The following is a 21,831-nucleotide window of genomic DNA, read 5'->3' on the forward strand; positions in this document are numbered from 1 at the left end:
AAATGAACATTTTAATATGATAAGGTATATTTATTATAAAAAAATATATATATTTTTTATAGAAAACACAAATCTAAATCATTTTCAAACATTTTAAACCACATTTGTTCAAAACTTTAACCACTTCAGTGTAATTTACCAAAATAAAAATACTTTGTGACTTTTATTTGACCAACTATAAAAAACAAAAAACAAATTTAAAGAACATTTCTAAAGGATTTCTGACAGTAAATTAAACATTTTTGGTTAGAATCTTAACATGTTTAAAATCTAGAAAGAAATGACAAGACTTAGCTTCAATTGTTAACATTTTTCATTAAAGCTAAAGAGTCAAAATAAAAGGACAAAAGAGCCACAGGTTGCACACCCATGATCCAGATCACATGTGCTAAAGTCAAGGCCCGGGGGCCGGATCCGGCCCTCCAGAGCATTTTATTTTATTGTTATAAATGGCCTGATGCTATCTTGCGTTTATTTCAAACTTGTATAATTTGACCAAATATATATTTTATGGAGAATAAAATATTGAAAGTTATTTAAGATTTAAGTTGATTTATTCTGGAATAATATTCCAGCCTGTTTTAACTATTCATAATTATGTTTAAAAGTTATGTTTTTTTTGTTATTATTCATAATTATGATAAAAAGCTACGATTTTAAAGTTTTAAATATTGGCATTTTGCTAGGTTTTTTGACTATTTTAGCATTTACAATGATTTTTTTAGGCTTTTTTGGAGTTTAGCTAACATTTCAGCTACATGCTAACTGTTTTGGCTAACCAAAGTGTTTTTAGCTATCAGCTCTAGCATCTTCAGCGGCCAAATTCAGCTTACAGAATTCACACTAGCATTATCCCAGGTAAAGCTATATATCTAGTTCATATTTATGTTAAAAAGTTTTAAAGATTTAGTTTAAGAGTGTTTAACAAATGTTTATCCTGTTCGGCCTGCGACCTAAGGTGTGTTAGAGATTTTGGCCCCCGGTGCGATTGAGTTCGACACCCCTAATCCTGATCATCCAACAGGTTTCTGTCAGATGTCAGATGGACTTTAGAGATTGTAAACCTAAAGTGACTTGTGAAGCATCTCAGTTTCAAACACAGAGGCTTATTAAAAGAGCTTCGAGTTAAATCAATTTAATGAACTTTGCATTGGAGTTGCTGGAACAAACGTAAACACTGACCCCGCTGCTGTCCATGGAGCTCTGCCTCAGAAGGGTTTTGCAGTCTGGAGGTTCCCCCTCCTCAGAGCGAAGGCTTTCCTCTGACCTCTGGTGAGCCAGAGCAGGTGGAGGCGTGCTCTTGTTCTTTAGAAGATGTTTGAGCAGCTCGTTGCTGGACTCCCCCTTGTTTGGACTTTGCTCAGAAGGAAATGGAGACATGCCCCCTTTGTTGCCCTCTTCCTTTACAGAGCTCATTTCGGAGCAGAGGGACCCCTCTCTTTGCCCGTGACACTCCGTGGTATCCGTCTTCTCAAGTTTGATGTTGCTCAGTATTCTGTCGTGGTCCTGCACTCTGCTGGTCTCGGACTGCAGACCGTGAGGTCCGGACTGTGCCGCAGAAAGCTGCTTCTCAAGCTCCGTGTGACTAGGCGTGGACGACCCCAGTAAGGGGGACCTCGACAAGTCCTGCTCTCCAAAAAGATGGGGGTTTCTCGTGGGGGTTGAGGAGGTGTCGGACACGCAGGGTGTGAGGGGGGCTGTGAGGTCAGAGTGCGGCGTCGAGGGCGTCTTGACCGAATCTGCGTCGTCGTCTTTCTTTTTCTTGCGATTCCGCTTCTTTTTGCCTTTCTCGTCTGGGATGATGTTGGAGTAGAGCTGGATGAGCGACTGACCCGACCCTGGGAAGTTGGATGGAAGCGGTGTCGCTGTGTCCCCGTCAAAAGGCGGACCCTCTGCCGGTATCAGCCCCGGTCCACTGAACTGACGAGGCCGCGGATGACCGTGAGGAAAACCGAGTCCCTGAAGGGGGACGTTATCAGGCCCCACGTCAGCTGCCATCATCCCGTTCCCCATCATGCCTCTCCTGTCCCCCTGCATGAAAGCTCCAGGGGGCGAGCTGATGCCATGCTGCATGCCCTGCTGTTGAGGAAACATCGGACCGAGTTGATGCGGTTGGGGCATGGAGGGTCTTGGAGGCTGCATGAAGTCTTGTGGTAACTCCGAGTTAAAGAAGGGCATTTGGGCGAGTGGCGCCATGTTTCCGTCAGGTCCCATCATCCCTTGCTGCTCCATTTCCATGCGGTGCTTCAGGGCTCTCTGGCGCTCGACCTCCTGCATGAGCTGCACCCGTTGTCTCTCCTGTTGCTCCCGAAGTCTCTCCCTCCTCTCTCGCTCCTGGAAGCCTTCACTGAAAGGGTTGTTGTCGTCGAATTTTACGCCGCCTGCCTGCAGGGGCTTTGCACCCCCGGGTGGAGCGTGTGGCGCCTGAGGGTCCACGGGCATCTGACCGATTGGCATTTGAAGGGGCTGGGGTGGATTTCCAACAGGAACCTGAGGAGGCATTAAAGGCGGCATTCCTGGTGCTCCCATGGGGATGGGAGCACCAGGATGCCATCCGGGTTGAGGATTGGGCATACGAGGGGGGGCGTTTGGTTGGCCAGGGCGAAGAGGCATCTGCATCATGGGGTTGATGGGAGGCTGCACCATTGGGGGGCCAGCGGGCACCATGCCAGCAGGGCCCGGCAGTGGGTGCATCCCAGACATGATCGGTGTCATGTTGTTTTGTTGCTGTTTTACTCTGTACTCTTCAATCAGTTCAGCATGTTCTTTCTGTTGTTTCCGGATCTAGGAAAAAAAAATCATTAAATGGTTAAAAATGCTAGAAATAATCCTGCAAAATAACAGACATTTAGCTTTCCTTCAACATGAATTAGACAAAAAGTGAAAATCTCACAAAAACACAAGTTTAAAGAAAAAAATAAATTTAAAGAATTTTAATTTTAAAAAGCAAAAAAAATGTCTTAATCTGCTACACATAGGCTGCTTTTCTATTAGAACAGACTCTATACTGTGTGGTCTGGCTATACTCATATTTTAAGCCTTTCCACTAGATGGTGTTCAGGGCCTTTGACTTTTAAAGAACCACTCTGGTGAAAATTGTGTTTTCTGATGATGGAGGACATGTATTAAGAAAATTAAGCACAAAATTGCATTTCTGAGTACTTCTAAATTCAAATGGTTGTGATTCAGGTGCAGATAGGAGGATGTCGTTTAAAAGAAAACATCAAGCTCCCTGCTCTGAACTCTCAGCAACAGGAAGGGTTGGTCTGTGCCAACGGTCACCCCACAACTCAAACTAGAACTATTGCTGCTCTGCAGAAACTATGTCCTGGAAAACAACAGTTTTGTTTAAGTTTTTGGCTAAAAAATAGCACAATTGTAATAATAAAATATATATATATATATTAAAAATGCTTTTAAAATAGATCAAAATATGATTAGAGTGGGTCTACATTGAGGGAGCCTTCATTTGTAATTAATAAATGACTGTGACGAGCAGAATAACTGCAAGTTTAATTCCGAATTTAAACTCCTTTTATCCCTCTGGCTTCTCCCTCCCGCTCCAAACGTAGGGGCATTTGGAGGGGTAGGGGTGTCCAAAATTGTTTTTTTTAAGGGTAACTTGAAAGTTAAGCACAGCTACAAACAAACGTACATGAGCAGCGAATATTGATGACGTTATCAAAGCATAATGCTCTCAAAATTTGAAGACAATTCTCCGTTTGGAGGGCTAAATGTAGAAGCAGGGAGAAACCTGAAGGGTTTGGCCAATGATAAACCATTGACTGTTTATAGAGAACTGGACTGAGTGGCACTTCCTCCTCGCATTCCAAATAGGAAGTACCTGGTGGCCCCAAGCAACCAAAATCCCATAGATTTCTACTGATATATAAATAGCCATTACTCAGCAATATTTTCTTGATTTTTTTTTTCCACATTCCTTTTTCTGTAGTGCACTACCGGCCAATCAGATGCCTCTATAAAACTATATGGAGCCTGCTGGACCCCATGTCAAATGCTCAAAACGTTAGATACATATTGTGTAGCCCACTTTCAAGGGGTGTGGACTCATTGGTGAGAGTGGTTGCCATAGAAACGTCGACTCAGACTATCCTCTGACCAATCACTGCTTCCCAACGTCTGGCTACTACATAGTGACACCCAAAAATGGTGAATGAAGTGACTTCTCTTTGTTGGAGCTAGAAGTAAGCTGTTTTCTAGGACTGAGTATCGCCAATAACTTCCAGAATCGATTTGATTCACGAGAGGCTGGATCGATTTCATGTCAATTTTTTTCAATTGTTTTGAGCAATGCAATTTAATTCAAATTTAATTCAATTCAATTTGGAGCTTATGTTTTTAAGATTATTAATCTGATACAATTCATATACTGTAAAATGTACTAGGGAAATTATAGTGTTACATGGATTTTCAAACGGAGAAACTTCAACAATTGTTCTGCCTTTCCTGGAGGTAGTTTCAGTTTGGCCACTAGGTGGTGATCACGTTATAGCATTACATCTTATATCAGAAGAAGAAAGTATGAGCAAAAAACTGTGGTTCTTTTTTAAAATATTACTTAAAAAAATCCTTAAAGGAGTTTGGAAAATTCATCCCTGTGAATTTATAAAGATGTTAATTTAGTCAGCAATGTATGTTTGGGTCGACCGAGTGTTAGCATTAGCCATCCTATGGGAAATCCCATTATACACGTTAGCATCAAGCTAGTAGACTTTAGCATTATGTGTTAGATCAATCTCCATTTTTATGGATCCATTATTGATCAATTAAGCTTAGATCTATTTAGATAGATGAATCAATTTTAGTAACCCAGTTCTTCTGTTTTCTATGGGTGACATCACACTCACTCTGTCCAGTTCTCATATAGAGTCAATGTGTTAAATGGGCAAATGGAAAAATAGAATTGCTCTACTGAATTGGTGCAGTTTCTAACCGGTAACTACAGCTACTATAGGACAAACTTCTGAATAAAAATGTCATATATTTGCTTGTTTTTACAAACATGTTAACATGACTATTTCCATTGTCCTCTAAGGGATTAATTAGGTATTTTTAGTTTACATTTATATTAGCATAAATATATAGATGAGACCAAGTGCAGCAGCAGAGCTCGATGTGCTTCATAGTTACCTGCTCCAGTTGTTTCTGCACTACACCCTGCTGCTCTGTGACATGCTTGAGCTGCTCTGCATCCTCCTCTGGGAACTCTCTGCCTGCTTTCTTAGCAGTTCTTTGCTTGGCAGACAGGGCTTTCTTAGACTTCCTATGAGCGCCAATCTTTTCTTCTAGAAACTTCTGCTGCATTTGAAGTAGTTGCTGAGTCTCCTGGAGCCACTCTTCATACTGAGCTCTCTGAGGATTGTCTGAAAGAATACAAAAAAATATATTTTTCTTAGAAATCTTGACAGCAAAAAGAAAATATATACATTTTTTTCCAAACTTTAAACCATACCAACTCTGTAAAATAAAAATATTAAACCTGTAATAAAACCTTTTGGAAACTTACTGACAAATCCTGGTCCAAAAGCTGGAGGATTGGGTCTTGTTACTTGCGTCAGTTTACCATCCTGAAACAAAGATGGACAACGATGCCATTACATAGTGTATGCAGGGAAACGTCAGACATACTGCTTCAGAATAGGCAATTACCGGGCCGAGCACTTGTGGAGGGAGCGGTGTGCTTTCAGGACAAGGTGGCCCAGGTCCAGGTGGATATCTGAGACAATAACACCATGCTGATTTTATGTTTAAACTACTGTATAAACAGCTGGATGTTGTTATTGATAACTACGTTTACGAGGCTAATATGAGATGCTGGTGTAAGGATGCAAACCTGTTCATGACCATTGGTGTCATTCCCATGTTGTTCTGAACCATGACTTTATTGATGCCTTTTAAAGCCACCATTTTGGCTTTCATGATGGGGTCGGTGATGGTATCAAAATCTGTAAACAAAGATCCGTGGGGTTAGTGGTCAGACTCATACCGAAAACAGAAACAGTGCTGTAAACGCTTTACCGATTTTGGGGAAGAAGGTGTCACTGGAACGCTGTCGTATCATGGCTTGCATCTGTCTCTGCTGCTGCTGTTCCTGCCTTTCCTGGTCTAGTAAGTCCTGCAATAGGAGAGGCTGCTCCTCCAGCAGAAGGGGCCGCTGTTGCTGACCGAGTTGACCCCCTGCCTGCTGCGCTTGACTCAAACCGCTCTGATCTACTCCAGGGGTCAACCCCATTTGTTGTTCTACTCCAAAGCCAGTCACAGAAACTTCTCCCACAGCGGTGTCAGGTATTGTTTGACTCAGTGCGTGTTCTGAGGTTTGCTGGGTATCAGTCACTTGGTTCTGCTGGACCATAAGGTTCCCTCCTTGACTGACAGATGCAGAGATTGCATTTAATGACTGCTCTTCAGGCTGCTGCTTAATGAGCAAACTAGAAAGGACTGGGGTGGAGTCAGAGAGAACCCCCTGCTGATGTGTGGCATTTCCAGAAGCTTGCTGGTGTACCACCTTAGTTGGCCTCTGACAGTCTGTGACCTCTGTTTTAACTACCTGGTCAGGTGACGAAGAATCAGAGTCATGATTCCCAGAAGCCTCTGGCTTGGGTTCATCAGCCGATTGTTTGCTTGGAGCATCAGATTTAGCGACTGTAGCTGTAGATTTAGTCGCTTCAGTGCTTTCATTTTTGTTAGTTGATTCAGCAGCATCATCAATTGGATCGCCAAGATCTAACTCCTCGTTGAACATGTCTTTTTTAATGTCATCTGAGTCTGGGTCTGTGTAAGCAATTATGTCAAACTTTCCTGATGTCAGAAAGTCATCGAGGTGGAGGTCATTTGTCTCAAGATCTAGGTCTTTGCCATCCTCGGGATCTAAATTTAAGTTTTCCAAGTCGGCGTCGACCAGATCTTTCACCTCGACATCCTCAAGATCTTTGACTGCTGAATCATCTGTATCGAGTTTCTCCTCCACGGCGTCGGCGTTGTTGACGGAAACATTCTCAGTCTGCCCTGCAGAGGCTGCGGAGAACATCATGGATGGTGCAAAGTTATGCGCCTCGTTTGAGGCGGGCTGGCTCATAGATCTCATCAGTGGAGATTGTTTCAGTGGGTTGATTCCTGACAACTGCGTTTGCTGATGGAGATTTTCCATGCTGGCAGAAGGCTGCAAGTGACCAGTCTGGTTGGGATCTAACATTCTAAGTCCCTGATTTGAAGGAAATCTTGAATCAGGCGCTCCAGGAAACCCTGTTGACCTTTGACCCTGCAAGTTCGGATCCAAATTGTTTCCCTGCATGAGTGGAAATGGAACACGTGGTCTGTTTTCTACTGTTCTGTGTCGCAGCTCGATGAAGTGCTGCCCCATGATGTTGTGCTGCTGCATTGGCATATTGTGCGGTGGAAAGTGCTGAGGAAGTCCCATTGGGTTTCCTGCCATGCCTCTCGTCATTTCTGCTGACATGGAGCGCCTAATTTGAGGGGGTACGTCTTGCATTGGGTGCTGCCCTCTTGGAAAGAACCCCTGTGCCCCATGAGGCCCTAAAAGTCCAGCAGGAAATGCAAACCTAAAAATAAGGATGAAAGGCCAAAAAAAAAAGTGAAGTTCATACAGTAACAAGTTTTAAGCAAAATATATAAAAAAAAGTGGCCGTACAAACCTTGGTCCTTGATGCCTCAAGTTAGAATCTCCAGGATTCTGGGCACTGGGAAGTTGTCCTTCATTATGGAAAGGAACCCGCTGATCTCCTGGAAAAGCTCCAGGAAATCTTGTAGGTCCTCGTATAGGTACTTGTCCAGGATAAGGTGGAGGTGGTCGGTTGAACACTTCACCCTGTTGACTGGGCCCCTCCTGAGGCCACGGTCTTGGAGTTCCTGGGGCCATGTTGGGCGGCTCCTGAAGGCTCCGTTCTTGTCTCTTCTGTTGGTGCTGTTTGATGAGTTCCCTGATTTTCTGTCTCTACAGAACAGACATTTTAGAGAAATGTTGCTTAATTTAAACAGTCATTGATTTAGAAGATAAATCTTGCAATCAAATCAGTCCACGTTTCATGCTTTCTTAGTTTCTAAACATGTTCACATCCATCCCAAAAAAAAGATATCGTCACACACTCATGACACAATGAGAAATTGTAAAATAATCAAATTAAAGTCAATATTTAAAATGTATGCATAACAATCAAATTAACATGTATTGATCACTTGGTAAGATGTACAACAGAATAAACCCAAAAAACATACTTTTTTTTTCTTAACATTTATGAAGGATTTTGTTCCGGTACCTGTTTGAGTCTCTCCTCCGTCTCAACAGCAGCAAGCCCCTGAGTGTCCGCTGATGTACCGGAGACTTGTGGGTTGTTTAGCATTTGGACAGGGTCTTGAGGGCCGGTTCCACTGATACTTACAGCCGTTTGATCCTTTGCTTCTACTTTTACAGCTGATTGTGGGTGAGGGGTCATCGGGGGTTGGTCAAAAGGGTCGTGGCCAGGTGTCTGACTGGGCCTTCTAGAGGGAGACCGACTAAATCCATCTTCTGGCACGTTTGAATGCTTTGATCCATGCGAGTCTGAATGAGGAAAATGATCTTGGAGTCTGCCTTGGGGCGAGGAGAAAGGATCCTGACTTCCCAGAGGTCCAATCTTGGGTACAGGTCTGTTCAGCCCATCGGGACCAGGTCTTGGAGTCCCAGGAGGTTGGGCATAGGGGTCATTGAGTATTGGTCTAGGGGCCCCTGGCTGAGGGAACGTCTCACCCATTCCTGGTCTTAGCGGAACGGCAGTGCTAGTAAATGGTTCTGCCATCCCCCTCTGGCTACCTGGGGACTTTGAGAACCTTTCTCCCACAGAATTTCTTGGAGCAGTTTGTGACTGACCATAAGGGTCGACTGAATGGGAAGGAGATGTCCTCTGCCCGTGGAGAGACTGATGAGAGAACTGGTTCATCACATTTGGACGAGGAGTACCAGGAGCCTGTAAATAGGGGTCAGAAGACGGACTAAATGCGTTTGACGGCTGACCGTAGTTGTCATGTGGACGTGGAGTGCCAGGAGGTCGAGCATAGGGTTCAAAGAATGGCCGTGGTTGAGTTCCATGTTCATTGATGGTTCGTTGGTTAACTGTAGGCTGAGAAAAGGAATCTTGCTTGTTGGGACCAGGGGGTTGGGGATAGTGGTCGTACGTGAAATGGTCTGGCCTTGGTGTGGACGGGGCGTGTGCATAAGGGTTTCTGGATGTCTGATTCATTGGGCCTGACTGAGGAAATGAATGTCCCTGTAAGTGATGCTGGCCCATTCTAGAGGGATTGGTGAATCCATCATTCCCAATTGGTCTGGGGGTATGTGGAGGTTGTGCATAAGGATCACTTTGTTGATTCTGTAAAAATCTGTCATTGGAATGAGGACCTGGTCGATTAAATGGATCTTGAGTTTGCGAAGGAGGCATTGGTGTTTTAAACAGAGGAACTGAGCCTGACTCGTTACTTCCAGGTATTGGCGCTATTAAAGGCCTTGAATAAGGATCGGACAGAATCATTCGGTTCTGGGTCATTCGCTGGTACGCGTCGTTTCTTATCATGGGCCTTGAATATGGGTCTCTGCCAGGAGAGCCCATAGGGGGTCGTCCGTGAGCAGACTGAATGTTTCTGGGTGGACCCATTGGTTTCAGAAAAAGGTCAACCTCTCCAGTTGGTCTTGGAGTGTCAGGAGGTTTGGCGTAGGGGTCGTTGCTTGCTGATGTAGGAGAACCAAAAGACTCGTGAGCTGGAGAGGGTCTTCCTTTGTCTTGCTGTTCAATCAAATGGGTTGGGGACTTGCTAGATTCCACCGGTATTCTGCGACAGGCGTTTGGTCCGAGAGTTGGTGGTCTAGGGGTACCAACCATTTTGGCATATGGGTCCCATGGTGAGGAGGGTCTGGATCCAGAAGAACCAGGGGAAAATACTTGAGGAGACTGAGGCTGGGACGAAGGCCCAGAGGGAGGAGGAGGTTGTGGTCGTATAAACACGTCCTCTAAAGGGGCTGAGGAAGGCGTTCCTTGCAGGTGTGGTCTGACGAAATTGTCTTTAGAGTTAAACTGCTGCATGGGGGACATGCTATCATTGCTCGGCTGAGAGCCGGGGCTCTGGTTACTGCCATCTCCATCCGATTGGCTGCTTGGCTGCTGTTGTTGCTGCTGCTGTTGGAGTTGCTCGTTCTTAACTTGTTCCAGTTTCTGAGTGGCTTCAATTTTGGCTTGCTGCTTGCTTTTCTGTCTCATTTGCTGTTGAAAGAACAGAGGAAAGACGGCGATAAGACATCAATAGATACGCAGCAATTATCGGTCTCATGCCAAAAATGAGCTGGGCCTACTAACCACCACTGTCATCTGGGTTAATGCGGAGGATAGTGCAGTTGTTTAGGGAGCTTTACAAAACCACCACTTCTTAGTCGTCTTAATATAAACTGGACCTGGCGCTGCATTCTCTGACTTCATTGCATATACTCTTACCTGTCTAAACTTCCACTCTTGTTCATGCTCTGACTCTTTTGGTTTCAAAGGGTCTTTAAACAGGAGTTCTGTGTCTAGTGGTATGTTGGGATCAAACACCTCAGGGGGCTGTTGCTGTGGATGGTGCCTCTTCACTGTCTCATTCGACATCTGGACTTTGTTGATGCGCAGGGCTGCTCGGTTATCTCTTGCCTTTTGCTAAACAGCAAAGGAATCACATTTCAAAAACAAAAAGGGCAATTATTTAAAGAAAACATGTCTACACACAAAACCCACAAACACATCTAGTACATGTGTATTTAAGATCACATTTTAATGAGAAACCAATCAAGAGAGACATTCTGTGCTGTCACTTTGACATATTATGCATTTAACATCTTAAGAATGACATAGAATTTTCTAAAATATGCAAAATCTTACAGTCACATAGCAAGAAAAAAAATCAAATTAAAGTCTGTTTTTTTTTTTCAGTATAACGTTTATTTTTTTACATGATTTTAAAGTTAAATTCAAAGTAAACCACATAAACAGTTATAAAACCAGGAATATTTATGATTAAAATAATTAAAGTAATACTTTCTCAACTAAACTTTGAACTCTGGCTGGGCGATATGGTCAAAAATTAAAATCAGATTTTCAATCTTTGTCCATTTTTTTTGTCCAACACAAAATGCAATAAGTAAAAACATATTTTACAAAAACGATTTTATTTGAACATTCTCTTTGGAAATATGCTCAGACACAAAATACAACCAACTACAAGCTGTAAAAATGTTTGTAGAAGAAAGGAGCAGGTGTTTTGTGAGCTACCGCTAGCTTAAGCTCTCATAAAGAGAAACATTACAGGCATCCAGCAGAACAATTTTAGTAGCAATAGCCTTGAAACTGATTCTGCTGCATATGGTTTAATGATTCATGTTTGAAGTCTCAACACCAGAGATCAAAATCTAATTTTTGACTCATCAGCCAAGTTTGGTCAGTAGATAACAAAAAAAAAAAATCTATTGGTCAAATTATTACATTATTCTACAAAAAAAAAACATAGCTGTTATTTAAAAAAAATTATATCATGTTGAATGCAAACTGAAAAGAAGTAACAACACAATTTAAATGCAAGCAAAAAACAACTTTTTGCTTGCATTTAAAAGAATGGTTTATTCAGGTATCGACTTGGAAGAAGCAAGCTCATTATTAGACGTCTTTTTGTTTGCATCACATGTACATAAAAAGACAAATATGGTAGAAGAAAAAAACAGAAACTGCAGTTTGCCAAAAATCGATTTACTTCTTGATTGATTTAATATTTTTTATGCTTTTTAATCAACATAATCTTGTTAATATCATTCAAATATTGTTCAAATTTTGATATATCTATATTTTACATCCCTAACCAATACTGCTGTTACTCCCACTGCCCGATCGATTTTTTGATACGTATTGTATTTGTGCGGTTTGTGCACCTGTTTCTGTTGCGAAACCTAGTTTTTTTTCTCCGTCTCGTGGAGAAAACGCCTCTTTGCTAGCTACCGCTTTATCATCTGCGCTTGTCTGAGACGGGTGGGCTAACCTTACTATAAACAACAGAAGCCCTAGAAAAAAATAAGGTCCAAAAGAGCAAATTTGATCAATAAAATCAATTTATCAATTTTATTTAATTCGTTAATTGCAGTTTTAAATTTAGATTATTTGAAAATTTTCATTCATTCATTCAAAATTTGATTAATTAAATTAATAAATAAATATTACATTTAAATTAATTAAATTTAATCTTTCAACACTAGAAATTGGCTTTTATTAATAACGTGACAGATTTGTACACTGAATAGGAAAATTACAAAAAGCCAGAGTCCAAGTTTTCTTACCACATATGGGGCCCTGTCTTGTGAACTAGCTTTCCTCCACAGTTTAGCAATTTGCTTTACTCTTGTTGACCAATCTGTTGACACAATGAGAGAAACAGATATGCAAGTCAGTGCTTTTTTATTCCCTTTAAGGTCATATATGCAGTAGGGCAAAAAAAAGGTGTTAGAGTCAGAGACAGGAACAAAATCAGAAAAAGGAAAAAGCTTCAGAGCCATTTTACAAACCTGGGTATTCTTCTTTAAGGTTGGGGAAGTTGATGTTTGTATACAGGACAGGTGCCACAGTGGCGAGTTCTCCGAGTGTTTCTTCCTTCTCCCACTTGAGCGTACTCCTTTGAGCATTTGACATGGCTTCAGTTTCTCCTTCAGGCAAAGAGCCGGGGAGCGCAGGAGCAGAACCGTGGGCAGAGGGCGGCCATGGACCCACAGCCTCTCTAGGCATCTGATTAAATTTTCTGTCTCTATTGACATCAAGGACGACAGGACAAAAAAGCAAGCGCACTGAATAAAAAGATTCAACTCTTTCCTTTTTATCTTTTCAGCAGAAGAGATCTGAATTACCTTGGGTTTTCAGAGAAAGGCATTCGGTTAAGCGGAGAAACATTTTCTGGGAAGCGGGGCCCTGTTCCAGGATTTGCAGGGAAGCGTTGATTCGGTCCCATCATGCCATTGATCATTGGCATCCTTGGAAATGCTGGAATTTTACACAAAGACAATTAAAAAGGTGAATATGACACATAATTAAATATTTTTATATAAAAAATAATTTGATGATTAATAAGTGGGCCACAATTTACCTGAGGGATGGGACATGCTACTGCCAGCTGTGGGAGGCAGAGCACCTGGAATTTGGGGGTGGGGCATCTGTGCGGTTAGCGGTTGGCTCGTACTTGGGCTAAGAACTGCCGTAAAGAGATCCTCCACATCCTTGCCTTCCAACTCTGTTAACAGGACAGGAGCCGGAGGTTAGAGACGGTGAATATTTACCAAAAATATTCAAATTATTATCATTTCGAGTAAATATAGTTGGTTTAAAACAAACGTCATCAGCATCATAAACTCAAATGTTTGCTTTTTTTAACTTTACACTCCAAGTATGACATTTAGCAAAAACTGTTCTAAAAATAAGAAACAGAGAATGCTAGCAGGCAAAATATATTAACAGATTTTAAGAAAAATGAGTGACAACAATGTAATGCAACAAAGAAATAAAATATTTACCTGGAATTTTATTGAGTTTACTGAGAATTGTTTCTGAAAAAAAGAAAAATAAAACAATTAAAAAAAAAACTTCAGTGTTTAAGGCAACTAAGATAAATATTTTTTTCTAATTCAACCACAATTTGAAGACAAGCAAACAATCATTCAGATAAAAGGACAGCTTCGTACTAGTTTGGCAATAAAGAGCGCCTTGCTACTTTAAAAATCCACTCCAATTAAAAAAAAGTGTTTTAGCAGCATTTTTTTCATGATGGAGAACATAAATAAAATGAATTTCAATTTTAAAACTGTATTTCTGAGTATTTATTTATTTATTTAAATTGCATAAAAAGTTCAGGTTTGTTTGCTAATGTTAGCTTAGGCTTGTGAGTTGCTATAAGCTAGCGGTAGGTCAGGGGTCACCAAACTTTTTGAAACTGAGCTACTTCATGGGTATCGAGTCACACGAGAGGCTACCAGTATGAAATAACAAATTTAGCCTTTAGTTATACATCATTAGTAATGGATAATGATACTCCTCTATGTAAAGACACTGATTTCTCACAATGACAACAAGCTAGGAAACAGATATCAATATTTAACACCTTATTAATCTCAGTAATTGATACATTTTCAGATGATAACTTACATTTCATGGGAAAAATGTCCCATTTTCACTACGTTGTACCATGTTTACCAATAATGTAATGTTATAAAAAAAAACAACTTACACATTTTATAACAAATCTCGTCACATTATGAACTAATGACAAAATCTGCAACATATTTTAAAAAATTAATGATCTTTGAACTAAAACAGGTCAGAGGTCACCTAAACTTATCCAAAGTTCATGTATCATGAACCTATTTTTAAGACGTTTTAATTATGAAATATATGTAAATCCAAGTGCTATTTAAAAAAACCAACAGAATAAAACATAATTTTAGGAACAGTTCACAAGTGAGTTGTGCTATTATTAGAGGAGACCTGCGGGCAGCTGGTTGGTGACCTCTGCTGTAGAGAGTGTAAAGAAAGGGCTGATGGGAAATTAGCCGAGGCTAAGTTGTGCACATGCAGTCCCACCCACAACTCTTTCTAATGAAGTCCTGCTGCTCTGCAGAAAATACGTCTTAAAATAACAACAGTGGCTTGCGGTTTATGATTAAAAAATGACTAAAAGATCACAGAGAACGCTTTTTCACTAAAGCTATAAGTTGGAGTGGGACTTTAAGTTTAATCACAAAAACTTCTAATACCAATAATACACATAATATGAGTCCTAATGACACTAAAAGAGGTGTTTTTAATACAACTTAACCGGACATAGTTCCAGTAAATAGAGAATAAAGGAATGAACTCCCTCTCTACATACACATACTCATTGTTTTGAGGGCGGATAAGTTATTTTTTTAATTTTGTAAATAAAAAAACAAAATAATGACACTTTTCTACCCATCAGAATCAAAGGAAAGTTACTCCCCTTCAAAACCACCAACCTACAGTGGTCATTTAAGGAACTGCAGCTTTTTTTCTGGTTTGCTCCAACGGCTGAATAAAACTAGATCATAGATGGGCAGAAATTCTTCTCTCAAGAGAAAAAAAAAACAAATTTGCATTGCAGATTGAACCATTATAAGCGCATTTTGTATTAAATGCAAAAATCGGGTTGAAATTTGTCTTAAAATTGGCATTTTTACAAACAGAGGTGTCAGAAGTTGATAATAGCCAGACGGACTCGCTCCCTCTTCCACTTGCACGGTGCCAAAATCTTTTCTGCCGAGTTGGCAGGAAATGCCTGCACTATCACGGGTGCTGTGCAAAATTTAGCTATACTAATACCAATGCCAACAACTGAAAAATGACTTACTTTCAGTTCAAAATGACCTATTCTACTCATGCTGTCCCAGTTAAATAAATAAACCAAATATTCAAAAGATTGGATTAAAGGATTGTTCTCTTCCACTGACCATCAGTCACCATCTTATCGAGCTCTGGGCTGAGGATGCCGTCCAAAGGCTCGTCTGCAATTGTCCGAGGTGTCCTCCGACCCGTCTGAGACTGAGACCCCACCGTGGAGTTGTCCGTCAGGGGCCCGATGTCCAGACCAGCTGTGGACACAGAGGGAGAAAAAAACAAACAAACACACAAATTTGTCAATTGAGGTCAACAGAAACTTGTTAACATACGGAGGGATTTTTGTGCAATTATTCCACGTGAAACACTCACTTTTTTAAGGGTAAAACTAAAAGATTTGAGTGCTAAAAAAATATATTTTGCACATGAAACTCAAAAATGTAATCAAAATAATTTTCACTTGAGAGAAATTGCATCTCTTGTGCTTTTGAAACAGAGCAGGGCACCGCGTTAAAAGCCAGCCAATCACAGAGATGGACATGAAGGTTGAAGCTGATTGGTCAGAATTTCTTGTAATCAGATTATGTTCCAATTCCTTCCCTGGCTACTAAAAACTATATAGTACAGGACTATCTAGTGTCCTGGATTTTAAAATCAAATTTAGCAAAATCTATTTATGACTCCACTGTGTTCTGATAAAGAAAATGTGGTTTATTAAAAAAAAAAAAAACTACATTTAAACACTTTTTTTCACAAAATTTTTTCTAATTGTTATAATCAGTTTTTATCCAACATAAAAACAGAAATCTTCAAAAACTGCTGAAGGTTTTGGAGAGGCTACATTTTGAATAGTGCCACGTTCTTGTCATTTCTATTTGGGTGTATTAAAAATAAATTAGAACATCACAAAAACGGTATTTCAGTTATTCAGTTCAAAAAGCAAAAATATTATATTCATTCATTATACAGACTAATATTTTCCAGTATTTATTCCTTTAACCTTGAAATCTTGTATTTCAGAAAATTTTAACTATGGTAGAAACATGAAAAAATAAAAGTAGGTTGAGGAAAAAACATCAAGGTATAAAAAACTTCACACTTTTTTGAAGCATGTAATCCTGCAGAACTACAGGCTGGCATGAAGGCAATCGGTCTCTGGTAGTGCAAAGGTTTCACCATTTCCCACAGATTCAATGATAAATTTTATTTCCAATAGTCACAAAACCAGAAATTAGAAATTTTGATTTTTTTTTAACAGTGACCTTCATCTTATCCTCTGTGCAGGAAATCAATGGAGCATATTTTTTTGGTGTTTTGAAAAAAATCATTACTTATTCTGATTGGTATGAGGCAAAAACTCCTTAATACTGAACAGAATTTAGAATTTGAGAAACAAAGTATTGTACTTTTATTATTTGCATGATAATACCATCAAAATTAAAAGAATAAATACTTCAAAAACATCAGTCTGAGCGCAAAAATCTAAATGAATTAGAGGTTTCCATTTGGAACTGAATCACTGAAATAGTTTAGTACTTTAAGGCCAAATCCGAATTATCCCCCTACCTCTGCGGATTCTCTACCCCTCCAATTGTAGGGGCATTTGGAGCTTTAGTGGTGTCTGAAATTGCTTTTTTAAGGGAAAGGCGTACCATATTTTTTTTTTCTACTGTAAAATCATAATTATGATTATGCCGTTTTTAGCCAAACTCAAAAAGTATTTGTCGTTTTTAAGGCACATTTTGTGCACAGTGGCTGTAGCTCATTAGAAATACAAATCTGTTTTGTGGGTGGGAGTGTTGACGCATAGCAACCTGGCCCCTCCCCACTGCTAAGAGCTCCATTTCCATGCTTACGCGCAAGATAATAGCCTCAAGCTAACATTAGCGTTTAAAAAAAACAACTAGCAATATTGGATCAATCCAATCATACAATTTGGAGTCAAAATTGCAATTTGCTACAGAACGCATGTTGAGCGCTCATCATGTCTCGCACACCTAAGCATGAGTGGGTGTGTGCACAGGGGGAGGGGAGACTTTGGCACGCCCATTTCTTTGTGAATCATTAGTCTGAGCATTTTCAAGCATCCGATTTTCTGATCCAACGCGATTTGAATTAAGGAATACTCAGAAACGCAGTTTTAATTGTATATTATTTGATACATGAGAAAAATGCTACAAGAAAATGTTAAAAACACAAAAAAAAGATCTTAAAGTCCACACTGGGAGGGTGAAGCTCTTCACGTGGGTGTGGCTCTGAAGCCCAGAAGTTTACATTTAAATTTAAATAATGAGTCTCTTGTTTTAGTATGACTTTTTAAAGTTATAAAACTGACGTTATGCATTTTCTGAAGGCTAGCAGCTATGCGCTAACGTAGATGACTGGCGACTATTGATGACATCATAGTAACGTCCCAATTTGAAGACTTAGGCTATGCTCATGTTCCCACCCTAATTCCCAACTACTAAAAAAAAACTATTTAGCGCGCGACTATTCAGTGCCCTAAAATTTAAAAGCAATTCGGACACCGTGCTCACTACTTTTCTTTTGTTTTTATAAACGCTGAATATGACGTCACCGATTTAACGAAGTGAAAATTGAATCAATAAGAAAAATTCACTACGTTTATTTGTGACTCCATTCTGTTCGATGATAAAAATGTGGATGTTTTGGTCGCAAAAATTGTTCGACTGCAATGCATTGTGGTCTATATTCGCTAATGTAGTGAGCACTGATGTACACTAGTTTTTCACAATGACTTCTGGTAAATTTTAAGTGCACTTTATTTTGGAATAGTAGATTCGGACAGCAAAAGAAAATGGCAAATGCACTATATTGTGCAATATAAAGAGAGTAGGGAAGGAATTCGGATTTAGCCCCTTTTTTTCCCCATAACTCCCCGTTTGTTGGGCTAAAAGTAGAGGTAGGGGAAAAATTCAGATTATTCTTTAGTAAAATGCACTTGTATAGAAATGAAACATCGTCAGGATGGCATAGAAATAGATATTTAATAATGAAAAAGGGGGGAGGGGGAAGATTAAAACACCAGACCAGTGAAAACATGACGGCATTCTGTTAGCGCTGCTGTGTGATTTGAAGTGTTAATGACAGAAAAGCCAACAGCTGAGAAGGAAGCTTCAAATGAGAAAGCGTTGTTAGATACAGATGCACACCCAAAAAGAGACAGACTTTTAGAGGAAGAATGCACTAGAGCGAAGGGATTAGTTGGCCTTATCACCCTTACCAAAAGGAGGAGGTGAGCTGTCAACCTGGAAGGAGCAAAAATCAAGACCTACAAGAACCCAAAACCAGATAAAATGAGTGAAATAAAACAGTGAAAAACATACCAAGCACAAAAAAGGTGTCTGACAAACATAACCCAAAATGAACAACAGAATTTTTAAAGAATGCAATTTGAAAAGAAAATCAATAAGGTGGGTGACAGTGTGAAGTAAACTAGCAATTTGTAGAATAAAATAAGGAGTCATTTTTGGATAGCTGCTACTGTGACTTCCTGTGAGATAAAATGACGCACCAGATTCACTGCTTGACTTTCCGAGCATTCCCAAGATGTCTGCATCAGAGTTCAGAACATCAGCTAGATCAACTAAGGGTTCATCAGACGTCTCTGTGGATTGGAGGAGGAGGAACAAAGAAAGAAACTGAATGATCACAAATAAAGAATGACGATGAATGAGCATGAGTGATTCTGAAAACATTTGTTGAGCGGCACATACAGAATTAGATTCTAATAAAACCCAGGATGTCTTGATAAATAAAGAGCAACATTTTAACCTGTTGACACATAAAATACTAAAACAGCCAGAGAAATATTTTTAACCTCCTGTGACATGAAGACTACATTTGTTGACATCACATTTCGGTGATGCAGAGGTGTCAGAATCCAGGCCTCGAGAGCCGGCGTCTTAAATGTTTCCCAACCAACCAAGCTCTAATTGGTCAAACACACCTGATCCAGGTAATCATCAAGACAGGATTTCAGGAAAACCAGCAGGAGGCCGGTCCTCGAGGCCTGGAGTCTGACACCTGTGGTTTAGATCCAGGATTCCCAACCAGGAGGATCCTAAAGCTAATGCGGAGATGCTAATTGGATGTTTCCTTAAAGTCCCACTGCACCTTTAATTTATATTTTAAAATAATTTCCAGGGTCCTTTTCATTAGGATTATGCGATTTTTAGCTAAATTCTAAAAGCCTGTTTTGCTTTTTAAGACATTTTTTCTACAGAGCAACAGGAATTCCTTAAAAATTCACCTCTGGGTTGTGGGTGGGACGGTTGGCTCTGCTAATTTCCCATCAGCCCTTTTGTTTACACTCTCTCCCTGATAGCTTAAAGCACCTCACAAGCCCAAGTTAACATAAGCATAGCAAATAAACAGCAAGTAATATTGGAGCTATCCAGCTGTGCAGTTTAGAGTCAGATGGGAGCTCAGACATGTAATATGAAGGCGTAAATGGATCTATTTGTCTGCAAGTGATGCTTCAGAATTGTAGTGGAGAAAGGAGACTTTGACTCGCCCGCAGCAGTTGTGTCACAAACCCCGGGTTTTAATCCGCTTCTGATTCAAGATGATTTGACTTTAAAAAATACTCAGAAATTAAGTTTTAATCCTAAATTATTTTATATACGTCCTTCATAATTCGAAAAATGCTACAAGAACATGTTGAAAATAACTATTTTTACTGGAGTGGGTTTTCATGTAAATGGTGGTTTGAACATGTTTTATGGCAGTATTCTGATAATGGTGGACATACATTAAGAAAAATAAGCTCAAAATTGCATTTCTGAATATTTTTTATTTAAATTGTAGCAAACAAAAAAATGCAGTTTGACAAAAAGCCTATTTGTAACTTAAAATGCCGGGGCAGCCAAAAAGCTGCCTGCTGAGGGCAGGGTTGCTCCACACCAACAGCTTCAACCACAAGAGCCGCTCTGCAGAAACTATGTCCAAGAAAATGACATATTTTTGGCTAAAAGCAGCATAATTATAATTTAAAGACCACTGGGAGCACGTTTACAAAAGATCAAAAGGTGATTGGAGAAGGACTTTGAAAAAAAGGTCAAAATTCAATCATACATTTAATTCTGAAAGGACTTTTTCTATGCAACTTAAAATGCAAGCCTTATGAGAACAGAAGTCACCGCCAAAAGCATATTCTTCATCCTAAGTTCTTCAGGTCCCAATTAGCCCAAATAACAAAAATAATTTGAGAGCTTGGGTTTTAGGAGATTAAAAAACAAGTTTCCTGACTTTTAATCGTCTGGTAAAAGGCGTATTTTTAATATCCCATTATTTGCCCTATTTTATTTTAATTCCATCTTTACACTAGTGAAGAAGAGAGCAGTTCCTTCCACTTTAATTAATATAAATTTACAAATCCATTGAGGCTCAACCTTTTTATGTCTAATGAATTGCATTTTTATCATTTAAAATGAGATGCAAACCAAATATTGTGTTCTAATCTGATCAAAGCAAATGTTTGACACAAGGAATGTTGTAGTGAGTACTCTCAGAATGGACCTAAAACTACCTATTAACAAAGACAATTAAATAACGCATTTATATCCATTCTTTCCAAAATACCATGACAACTGTCTTTTAGGCAAATGTTTTTCTGCTGAAATCACTCAGGTCAAGACAAACCATTTAAAGAGGAAAAAAATAAAGTGGGAAGGTTTAAAGCTGGATTCTCTAAACAGATGATATTTAAAACCTAAATAAATGCTTTTAAATTACTCTGTGTGTTATAACAGCAGCATGAAAATGATGCAAATAATACCGATTAATCTCTAATTGGAGCCTGTTGTCAGAGCTAATGGGATGCAGTTATGACACCCACCATTTCCATTTCCTTCATGCAGGAGCCGTTACTGGATAATAACATCAGTGATAATAAAGAAAGGAGTAATTATGGGATAAAACCATCTCTAAGTAAACATTATCACGGTATTGGCGCTACTTTCTTTAATGACTGTTGAAAATGATCAAATATTTAGTTTAATGTATTACTTTGCTTGACTAAATCATTAGATATAAGTAATATATTTGTATACATACGTGCAGCTGCACCTGGTCTGGCAGGAATGGACGTTCCTGAGAAGTTGAGCACCGATGATGAGTCCAGGATGCTGGTATTGGTGTGTTTTCGCTCCACTTGCCCATCTTCTAGTAAGCCCGATTCAACTCCATGCTGTCTACTTTGCTTGCTTTTGTCCAGAAGATCCTTTCCAAAGAAAGCCTCCTAAACACACAAAAACACCCAATTACCCTCCATCTTCAGGTGTTTCCCGCTTACACACCTGCATGTTACAAAGAATTCACCGAAGCCAAATAAGAAGTGATGTGAAACGAGCTGTTTAGCCAACATTCATGCAGGGGCTGACCCCGTCTTTGTTAG

The 21,831-nt window shown here is 39.8% G+C and overlaps 1 protein-coding gene across 8 annotated transcripts in view; it reads right to left on the minus strand.

The window, feature by feature from the left end:
- kmt2cb (lysine (K)-specific methyltransferase 2Cb) overlaps positions 1-21,831 on the minus strand; it is an 83,637-nt gene that overhangs the window by 13,133 nt on the left and 48,673 nt on the right. For 4 of the 8 annotated variants that reach the window (XM_024274427.2, XM_024274432.2, XM_024274428.2 and 1 more), the window contains 18 exons: positions 21,492-21,675; positions 18,949-19,041; positions 18,658-18,705; positions 15,527-15,667; positions 13,580-13,612; positions 13,156-13,299; positions 12,920-13,052; positions 12,584-12,819; positions 12,359-12,432; positions 10,497-10,694; positions 8,295-10,268; positions 7,674-7,972; positions 6,040-7,580; positions 5,855-5,966; positions 5,671-5,737; positions 5,528-5,588; positions 5,152-5,384; positions 1,183-2,784 (listed from right to left, as the gene is read on the minus strand). In XM_024274427.2, coding sequence (XP_024130195.1) covers positions 1,183-2,784; positions 5,152-5,384; positions 5,528-5,588; positions 5,671-5,737; positions 5,855-5,966; positions 6,040-7,580; positions 7,674-7,972; positions 8,295-10,268; positions 10,497-10,694; positions 12,359-12,432; positions 12,584-12,819; positions 12,920-13,052; positions 13,156-13,299; positions 13,580-13,612; positions 15,527-15,667; positions 18,658-18,705; positions 18,949-19,041; positions 21,492-21,675 — 7,173 coding nt within the window. The remainder of the gene's footprint in view (positions 1-1,182; positions 2,785-5,151; positions 5,385-5,527; positions 5,589-5,670; positions 5,738-5,854; positions 5,967-6,039; positions 7,581-7,673; positions 7,973-8,294; positions 10,269-10,496; positions 10,695-12,358; positions 12,433-12,583; positions 12,820-12,919; positions 13,053-13,155; positions 13,300-13,579; positions 13,613-15,526; positions 15,668-18,657; positions 18,706-18,948; positions 19,042-21,491; positions 21,676-21,831) is intronic. The other 4 variants (XM_024274431.2, XM_024274429.2, XM_024274435.2 and 1 more) reach the window with 4 other exon arrangements.

The sequence above is a fragment of the Oryzias melastigma genome, linkage group LG17 (assembly GCF_002922805.2).
Source record: "Oryzias melastigma strain HK-1 linkage group LG17, ASM292280v2, whole genome shotgun sequence".
NCBI lineage: Eukaryota > Metazoa > Chordata > Actinopteri > Beloniformes > Adrianichthyidae > Oryzias > Oryzias melastigma.